The sequence below is a fragment of the Melanotaenia boesemani genome, chromosome 20 (assembly GCF_017639745.1).
Source record: "Melanotaenia boesemani isolate fMelBoe1 chromosome 20, fMelBoe1.pri, whole genome shotgun sequence".
Taxonomy (NCBI): Eukaryota; Metazoa; Chordata; class Actinopteri; order Atheriniformes; family Melanotaeniidae; genus Melanotaenia; species Melanotaenia boesemani.
The window spans coordinates 24,616,981-24,627,148 of record NC_055701.1 but is presented as its reverse complement, the minus strand read 5'-3'; the positions used below and the strand labels follow the sequence as shown (position 1 = coordinate 24,627,148).

General features: G+C 41.0%; 1 protein-coding gene across 1 annotated transcript; it reads left to right on the top strand.

The window, feature by feature from the left end:
• Nucleotides 1-785: 785 nt before the first annotated feature.
• Nucleotides 786-9,627, top strand: ky (kyphoscoliosis peptidase). The gene is made up of 7 exons (XM_041971936.1): nt 786-848; nt 1,609-2,207; nt 2,289-2,403; nt 2,783-2,900; nt 4,411-4,602; nt 4,802-4,992; nt 5,101-9,627. The coding sequence occupies exons 2-7, from the start codon at nt 1,629-1,631 to the stop codon at nt 6,426-6,428; spliced, it is 2,523 nt and encodes an 840-aa protein (XP_041827870.1). The 5' UTR covers nt 786-848; nt 1,609-1,628; the 3' UTR covers nt 6,429-9,627.
• Nucleotides 9,628-10,168: the final 541 nt, after the last annotated feature.

Genomic DNA, 10,168 nt, shown 5'->3' with positions numbered 1-10,168 from the left:
GGTATTTCTGAGACTGTGCAGCTGCATTGTTCATGGTCACTGCACATGTAGTGCTGCCTAAGAACCCAAAGGTCACATTAATCCAAAAGTGGTTTCCATTTTTGGTCTTTACACAAGCTTACATAATGCTTTCAGTATTGTTAGACATACAATCTTTGAGCAAAACCATGGTTTGGAACTTAATGATGATAGTTGATGAACTCACTGAGCCCTGACCGAAACATAAGCTTTTATACCCAATTGTGGCACCCTCACTAGTCATTGATTATTCTGCTCATTGTTCAATTATCCAGAAAGCTGTTTATTCTTATAAAATTTCACTGCCTGTCTTCCAACCTTTTTAAATGTGTGGATGCATCCCATTCCAGATTTGTTTATTGTTTATTTTCCACTACAAACCTTTCCTTTGTATTCATGTGTGTTAAATAAAGGTTCAAATTAAACAAGAATTGCAGACTGAAGCTTTTGCTGTATTTTTTTCACTTAAAAAGCATGCTTTCACAATCTATGCTTTGTTTATGCCACACTATCACTGATTCACATTCTGTTATGTGCTTGGCTGTGGTGTAAACACTGATTAGCAAATGCATGTTCAGTATGTACACAAGCACAATAAATCTGTGAGCACACAGGCACATCGGGCTCCTCAGACGGGGCTTACTCTATTGGTTGGTCTTAACTGCTTTGTAGTATTTATAGGCCTGTTATTCTGGGGTCTGTTCTGGCAGGACACTGGGAGAGTATATAAGCCTCCCCCTGCACCCGGGGCACCACAGAGAACACACAGTGGAAACATCTCTGACTGACACCTCAGCAAACATCCAGCAGACATTTTAAATCCTCCCAGGGTGAGTAAACTCTTCATAACATTTATTAATGTATGTATAGGTCAAACCAGCAAGATTCTGTTAACCTAGTTTGCTTTTTATAAAAATGACTGTAAATCATACATGAATATATGTAAGACTTGTAATGATGCTAGTATGTTCCCTATTTGTGAAAATTACTTTCTTATATTTCACTGTTGGGATTAAATTTACTCCATCATGAAGCCGTGATACTGTTTATTTGATTATGGGACCCTCACTTTGATCTCACTCCAGTATGAGTGGAGGTCAGGGTTTGGTGTGTACTGATAGGACTTGATGAACTGCTGAGGGACTCACACTCGCCAGCTCACCCTGGGTCATGGTTGAAGGACAATCACTTTGTCAACCTGCTGTCTTTTTCAAATAATAAGTTGTTTTTCAACAGATTAATATTTCCATGTGTGGCTTATTTATAACTCCTGATGAACACAGATACCCCTGGGGAGGTTGAAGTGCCACATAATTAAGGCTTTGACTTTCTTTGTGCTGTAGCTCTGACACTGACTAATGATTCTAATCTTTGCATTAATTTATGGTTATGAATAGACATTATGTAATTGCAGGTTTATCACTGTCTTGCATGGAATGTGCTGTATTGGATAATCTGCAACTCTTCTACATGCAGCATGAGCTAAAGGGCCATGGATCTTTTATGAAAGGTTACTTCAGCAGTCTTAAATAGAACAGTGAACTAAAGTTTGACCTGTTTTTACGTTCTCTCTGCCTTTTCTCTGCTTAGGGAACCATGCATTTGGCATAATGTCAGCTGAGGTTGCGATTCAAAAGTTGTCCTTTCCATTCACTTGTGCTGTGCACCTTTCTTCACAAGATAAGTTGACCCAGAAGGGATGTGTACAGGTGAAGGCTGTGGAGCCTAATGAGCTTGAAGAGAATCAGATATCAAGTGAGCCAAGGCCCACCACTGTTTTAGGTGGTCTCCCATATAATGAAACCCAAGCTCAGGCAAGCACAAAGCCTCCTTCAGGGGAAGACGTGTCAGCTGCCCATGTCTTGGTCTCTGCTGAAGCCTCCCAGGATGCTGTGGTTTGCAGACGGAGCGTGCTTGAGACTCTGAGGGTGGAGAGTGAGGATCAACGTCCTGCAGCCAAGAGACAGCTGTCATCTGAGAGTGCAGCTCGGACCATCACAGCAGTGAAGAAGAGTGCGGTGAGGAGGGAGGCTGATGAGCAAAGACACCTGCAGCAGAAAGCACAACTGGGACAGAGGGTGACGCCATGTGCTGCCGTGGCAGGCAAAAGAAAGCACAGAAAGGACCTCTTCATCAGCTCAGAGGTCTTCCTCAGACTTGACTCACACGTGATCAGGGCAGGAGCAGAGGTGATGACATGCAAACCCAGTTCTTTCTTTTAAATCTTAAATCATTTCACCTTACAGTGCACTTTTCTTTGTGTGCCTTAGCTGAAGGAACAGCGTGTATACGATGTAAAGGCCATAGTACAAAGCATCACGCAGGGAACCAGGAATGAGCTGGAGAGACTCCGCGCCATCTGGGTCTGGCTGTGCAACAACATTGGTGGGTTTACAGATATACATCAACTAAACATGCATTCTTTAAGAGCGTGCTATGAAATTTAGAACACTGTGGGAAATCGATCTATTTTTATTTATTTATTTACAATATTTAATTAAATTTTTTTTTATTTTATATTTAATATCTTCTTTATTATGAAAATTTTAGGTTTATTTCAGTCATTATTCAATTGCCATTATTTTGAATTTATTTAAATAAATTAAGTTATTTTATGCTATTTCTTTTTTTACAGTTACAGTTTCCATTTCCCGCTGAATAAATAAAGTTTTGTGTCTTTTTTTCCAATTAATTTGATGTCATTTATATTAGTAGCCGGCGTCACATGTTCCCTGTCTGAATAAAAGCCATGTTCTCTTCACAGAGTACGATGTGAGTGGGTTCCTCGGCCACTCAGAGAAGCTGAGCTCCACAGAAGAGGTGATAGCAGCCGGTCGGGGTGTTTGCTGCAGCTACTCCAATCTTTGTTCAGAAATGTGCAGGTAAACACAACAGAGACACAAACTCTGAATGCTGAAGTCAGAAGAAATACATTTTTTTTTATCACAGATTTACTAGACTGAACAGACAGATTTGTTATTTATGTAAATTGCTCAGCATATTGATAATTTCATAGGCAAATATAACATTAGAAGACCTGGACATGAAATATTACTGTCATTACTTATTTAAACTCTTACTGCTTTTATAGAAATAAAGTGGGTATAAGTAGCAGCCAGCTGCTGTGAATCAATGCACTTTATGAACTGATCATCAGTGTGAAGACCTCCATGAAAGCAAAGGTTTCTTCAGTTTGCTGCTCAGCAGCATTCAGGGTGTGTTAACAGAATTCTGAGGAGAAAATACGTCAGCAATTCTCTTAGAAAAGCAATAGTTGATGTCCATCAGTCTGGGGAGGGTTATAAAGCCATTTCCAAACTGTTTGGAGTTCATAATTCTTCAGTGTGAAAGATTGCTCTCACAAGTTGAAAACATACAAGACAGTTTCCAGCCTTCTAGGAGTGGACATCCCAGCAACTTCAGACCAAAAGAAGAGATACATCTCATACTCTACAGGCCTCAGCTAGCTTGTTAAATGTTAAAGTCCACAACTGTTCAATTAAAAAGGGCTGAATTAATAAGATTCATTTGGAAGGTTTGCAAAGAGAAAGACACTTTCCTCTAAAAACAATGTAACAGCCTGGCTTAGGTTTGCAAAGTTTCATCTAAAGATATCTAACGACCTCACGGGATTATGTTGTATTTTGAGCACACAAGATAAAGCAAGAGAAAACCAAACACAGCATATCATGGAAACCACCTCATACCAACTGTCCAGCGTGGTGGTGGAAGGCCGATGATTTGGGCTTGATTTGGTGTAACAGGACGTGGAGACCTTTCAATCACTGAACTCCTCTTCATAGCAAAGGGTTCTGGAGTTAAATTTGAGACCTTGTCCGACAGCCAAAGCTAGGCTGAAACTGGCTCAACAAGACAATGAGCCCAAACACAGCATCAAATCTACAACAGAATGACTGAAAAAGAAAATAATTCAAATCTGTAAACCAAATTTAAAAGTTGAGAAGGGACCTGAAAAGAAGTAAGCATCAATGAAGTCAAGTAAGATGAAGGAGAGTGGGACAAAATTTCCACCAACTGCTTCTGCACTTTGGTTTAGTTTGTTTAAATAAATGATGACAGTAATATGTCATGTTGTTCATCTCAGGTTGTATATATATTTTTAAAACAACTGTTTCTCCTGATGTGTAAAACCTTAGAATTGAAAAGGACACATTTTCTTTTTCATATAACTGTAAACAGACTTCTGAGAATGGTTCAACATACATATTTCATTCTTGTGGATGTCAACATAGAGACAGAATGAATGCTCTTTCTATTCCTATTTCATCATACTTGATCCCTTTAGTGTTCAAAGGCAGACTTGAGTATGAAAGCAAGCTTGGCTCAAACAAAAGGGCCGACAACATGTTTATGTTTGGTTTGTGTTTACAGAGAGGTGGGCATTAAGTGCCAGGAAGTGCCAGGCCACAGTAAGGGCATTGGGTACCGTCAAGGCCAGAGCCTCAAGCATGTGAAATCGGATCACCTGTGGAACGCAGTGCTGCTGGGAGGACAGTGGTTCCTGCTGGATGCCTGCTGGGGAGCTGGACGAGTTGATATGGAACATGAAAGCTTTGTTAAAAGGTGGGAAGGGGAAACAATCCCAAGACATCCGTCATGCAGTGGTGTTGTTTCAAATAAAGGTTTTTGTGAAATAAATCCAAAATGGGAGTTTAATACCCAGTCTGACGAATTTTACTCCTTTTATTTTATTTATATCAACAAATCTGGACTTTGTTTATTCAAACACGCTGGTTTGATCTCTCCATCTGTTGCATTCAAGGTTTGATGATTTCTATTTCCTTACCGATCCTGAGGAGTTTATAGATTCACACTTCCCAGATGAGCAGAAATGGCAGCTCCTGGATACGCCAATCACCCTGGAGGAATTTGAAAGGAGGGTCTTCAAAACCTCTGCCTTCTTCACCTTGGGGCTCAGGCTGATAAACCCTCATCACTTTTACATTGTTACAAGTATGCAAGGTTTTTCTACATTTTGTAATCTTTTTCTCCAATAACAATGAGTGTATTTTCTTGTAATTTCTTTTAAAATACTAATCCTTTTGTTGCCTTCCTTTTCAGATAATGGTGAGACCAACCTATCCCTCGGATTCTCCAGGCCAACAACTTTCACCTACGAGATTACTCAGCATCAGGACCTTCTTTACTGTGGAGCCTCAGAGCAGAAAGAGTCGAGCAGCTCTTCATTTGGCTTACTAACAGTCTCCCATCGGAGCATGAAGTTGCAGCTTTTGCCACCTGCAAGCGGCTCATATGATGTAAAAGTGTTTGCAAGACCTGAAACAGCTACCACACCTCTGGTTTGGGTGTGCTCCTTCACAGTTGAGTGTCCAGCCCCGAGGGCCATGGAGGATATTCCAGAGAACCCCTTCTTGTCTTGGGGCCTTCAGCCTATTGCAGGATCCTTGGGTGTGGCAGGCAGCAGTCAGGGTGGTGAAGTTACTGAAGTAGATGAAGGTGTGTTTGACCTGGTGTTAAAGACATCCAGGCCTCTGATGATGCTGTGTGAACTCGTCCACCCTCAGATGGAAGCTGCTGTAGGCAAACGCTGCTTGGCAACGCAGATCCAGCCAGACATCCTCACCTGTCACGTTTTGTGTCCCTTGCCTGGTTTCTACCGGCTGTCGGTGTTTGTTCGGGACTATGACAAAACAGATGTCAAGTTCCAGAACGCTGCAAACTTCTTGTTGCACTGCAAAGGGAAGTTTATCAGCCCAGATGAGCTGTTCCCTCCTAACCTGGGCTCAGCTTGTGGACCGGGGACCCGGACATCGGAAGCAGGGTTGTCCAAATTCAGCCATAACAGTGCCGTGGTGAGTACCCAGCAAGGCAAATGTAACATCACCTTCCACAACCAACGGGATCTTGAGCTTCACTGTGTGCTCAACAAAGAGGAGCAGAAAACATCAGGGATTCCACTTTCACGCCATTTGTTCTGCACATACACAGACAGCAAGGTGACGATCAGCGTTAGCCTACCCGAGGCGGGAGTGTATCGGCTGGGACTGTACGCTGGGATCACTCCTGGTGGAGATTACAGTCCCATGTGTGACTTTATTCTGAGGAATAGCTGTGCTCATCTGAGGCCCCTGTTTCCCTGCGTCTACTCTGCCTGGAGGAAAGGCTGCGTGCTCTTTGAGCCTCGTTTGGGCTTGCTCGAGCCCCTTTCCTGGGTCCAGTTCAGGGTGCGGGTTCCCGGGGCCCTGAGGGTAAGTGTGGTGGGAGAAACACGAACTGATCTGAAACTGAACAAGAGCAGAGTCTGGGAGGGGGAGGTTTTTAGTGGAAATGGTCTCCAGGAACTGAAACTGGCAGCCTGTTTGGGTGAGTCCAGTGACATGGCAGTTTTGATGACTTTTGACATAAAGCAGCTGGAGAATGAAGGGTGAAGCCAAACAGCTGCTTCTGAGAAGGACTAACACAACTCAGTCTGCGGTTGAAAATAACTCAAACTGTGGGCTGCGATCTTTCAAATGGACTGAAAAGCTAATGCAAACAGAGTCCTGGATTAAAAACTATGTAAACTTTGGTACAAATAAATAATAAAAATGCAATGATTAATTGTAGAGAAATCTGCTGAAGTTGGGGTGATGTACAAACAATTCACTATAAGGAGGCAGAGCGCTCTCAGATGTGGAATCTGGGAGTTCTGATAGGAGAGCTAAGCTATCAAAACACAAGCATTTCCCAACTATTTAGTGGTTGCTACAGATACTGAAGTTTACACTGTGCCACTTATGCATCACCTAGTTCTGTAATTAGTCACTATTTCTCAACCACAGAACATCTGTGTAGCTCCATGTCAATGCATGCATGGTAGCTGTCATATGTATGCTAATGATAAAGCTAAACAGCTTAATGACAGAAGGTGACAGCAAATGTTGCACCACATATGGGCGGACATGAAACTGAGGTCGAGGTTGATGGGTAACATTTCAGCCATTTGATTCCAGCAGCTACAGGAAAAGGCTGCAATGTTGTTGGTTGATTGTTGGTCTTTCTGTGTGTTTACGCTGCAACATGAGTGAAGTTTAAAGTCTTTCTTTTCTCTGGGAGATAAAGGACTTTTTATGTTTGTAAAAACTGGCTCTTTTTCACAGCTAATATGAATTATAATCTTCTTTAAAAAATAATATAAAATCTGTGAACAGAGTTTAATTGTTGACATTGGAAAGAGCTCAGAGTTGTTATCTAATGGTTTCCTGACACCCCAGAATCCCTGTATTTCTTCACACACTTGATTAAAACCAAAGTTAACAATGATCCTGCTGGATGTTGATAATGTTCTCTGTTGACTGGCCACTGCACACTTATTTCTGTCTTATCTTGGCCACCCTATTTTTTGGATACGCTATTATGTAAGAATTACTGACATTTAATGGTAAAGATGGGCATAGAAATGACATCAAAAGCCAAGGGTAGTTGTGAATGGACAGTGGCCCTTAGTGGCCAAAATTCTTCCAGACATAAAGATGTTTTCTGTCATGTATGTGGATCCACAGTATTTAAATATAAATGACTCATTCTAAGAGAATAATAACATAACAGTAATTTTTGTAATGTTATTAGATAACAACTGAAACACAGTTTTTAATGATATCTTAGATTTTTCTTTCATTGACCTTTGACCTTGTTATATGCTGCACCGTTAAAGAAGCAGCAGAATAATCAGTCATGGGTTAACAGAGCGGTCACCATACAGGCAACAAAGCGTAGCAACAAGCAGGTTTTTTTGACAAAGAAATGAAAGTAAAGCTAGATTTATGCAAGGCTGATTCTGCAAAAATGACAATATTTCTTGTTTACAAAAACTTATGATTTTTCAGAGGTTTGTTGTTTTAGATGGAAAAAATGTGATCTTTTGTGTCCTCCTTGTGAGTAGCTGTTAGCTTAGCGCCACCATCAGAATTCCGCCCTGATTCCTCTCTCAAAGGACAATTAAGACATTGACAACCTATAAAACCTGCACAATGGGACATTCACACAACTCCACCTATAAAGAAGAAAAAATATCTTCTAAAAGATTTCTGGTATTGAGGATACGGAGTAATTAATCAAATCAGTTGTTATTTTGTTCAATTCCTCCTGCAAACATAGTTTGAATAGTGCAAGATTCTGGGTCAAGAGTCATGATTGATTTTTTTTTGGTCTCTATTTTACAGCATTCTCTACTGGGGACAGGTCAGGACTGCAGACAGGCCAGTCCAGGACCTGCACCTTCTTATTCTGCAGCCACACCTTTATAATATATTCAGAATGTGGTTTGCATTGTCTCTAGTAAAATCCATGCATGACCCTGGAGAAGACTTGGTCTTGAAGGCAACATATGTTGTTCTAAAATCTCACTACTTTTCTGCATTAATGCTAAATTATCTTTGTCAATGACACTGATACAACCTCATATAATCAGTCTGACTCCTTGATTCATTATTAATAACAGTCTAGGTGTTTATTTTCAGCAGAAATGGTGTCCAATTCTTCTGTTTAAGATCTGGACTACCAACTGGTCTGAATTCAATACGCATTTCCAGCTGCGTGATGGTCCGCCTCAAATGTTCATGCTGTATCTGCTCAAGGTCAGCACAAGCCCTCTTTTTTCCACAGTCAGCTTTGAAGTGGCATTGGTAAATGTAACTCCATGCTGTAGTGCTTGATAAATCTTTCCCACAGTAATGTCTTGACCATGTGCTTATATCATCTACTGATCAATGATGGGTCTTAGTGCAGAGCCATCTGAGGGATCAAAGATCCTTGCATCTCTTCCCTCTAGGCAAAAAAATCTTACAGAATCTCAGAGTGGGCAACCATTCCTCCTAAACGGCCCCCATTAAAACGTAGTTTTATAATGTGCTGAAGATCTGAAATGCAGGACTGGGTTTATGTAGTTTGCAAATACATAAAGATGGAAGGAAATGTAATAACAAATTTTTTGTTCTTTTTCGTCTCCTCAGTTTTCCTCATCATCCCATCTTTCCCTGATTTCTGGGTTTTACTTCAATTCAGATAGATTTTAGCACAAAAACAGCTTTTTAAGTTGCTAAAGGTGCTCAGCTTTGATATTATATAAATCAGAGTGCATTTGTGTCATTATTTTGAGAAGCAACTACATTATGAAATGATGGTTGTCAAAAGGTGCACAATAAATACACACTGAAGACAGATTTTAAATCTGAAAGGTCTTTTGTTTTTGGTGGCATATTATGATACATGATATAATAAAAGGCTTATTAATGTATGTAATCTTTTTATTTATTTTTACTGGTTTAAACACGTTGAATGAACATTACATACTCAAAACTATCTTTAATCTATGCCTGTATGTTTTCAGATATGTAACTAACAACTCTGCCTTCTTTGAGATAGTTTAGTCTGAGCTAGCTCTTCCTAATGAACTCCAGAGTGTATACCTTTGCTGACAACATGAACTCAAACTCCCATGCAGCCAGAAATAGCCAATCCCAGGTGGCAACTTAAGCTAGGGTCAAGGCTGGTTGTGCCTTCCTTTCCACTCTAGCAAAACATGTAACTTTTAAACTTTTAAGTCTGAGTGAGAGTAAAAAGAAAAGGAAGTCTCTTCAAACCCAGTTAAATAAAAGCGAACATATCCAGCACACTGATCCATTGTTGTCGCGACCTGGGCCTGCTCAGCAGGCACTAATGGATGTGATGAGTGTTTACATGCGGCTGTCATAATACTCCACAAATAGCCTAAGCGCAGTGTGTCAGGAAAATTACAATAGAGGGGTCAGCAGGAGAAGAAGGGCGGTAACTGGTGGGGGAAACATGGAAAAAGTGATTTAAGTGAGTTAAGTGTACACTGGGTGGGTAGTCTTGCCATAGGTTGCTGGGGGAGTCGCTGTGGTGGCAGGAGAGAGGCGAGGAAGCGGTGATGTCAGAGGTTAGCCATGTGGAGGACTGTATCTGCCTGGCAACAATGCAAGGACACACAGACGTACATGCAGAAACACACAAAGCATTGAGGAAACGGTGGGAGATGTGTGGCTGGATTCCTCACATTCCCTCCACACGATTTCAGCTGCCAATTCCTCTTCAACAGCACACACACAAAAAACACGCAAGCTCTTAAATACCAATCAGCTCAACCCAAGTTCCCCCAGACCTTATAAAG

Bases quoted from the DNA above. Each gene is read 5' to 3' on its own strand.
- ky (XM_041971936.1), top strand. From the start codon at position 1,629: ATGTCAGCTGAGGTTGCGATTCAAAAGTTGTCCTTTCCATTCACTTGT. The intron at 2,404-2,782 runs GTGGGTTTACAG...TTCTCTTCACAG, and splicing joins CTGGCTGTGCAACAACATTG to AGTACGATGTGAGTGGGTTC. The intron at 4,993-5,100 runs GTATGCAAGGTT...CTTCCTTTTCAG, and splicing joins TCACTTTTACATTGTTACAA to ATAATGGTGAGACCAACCTA.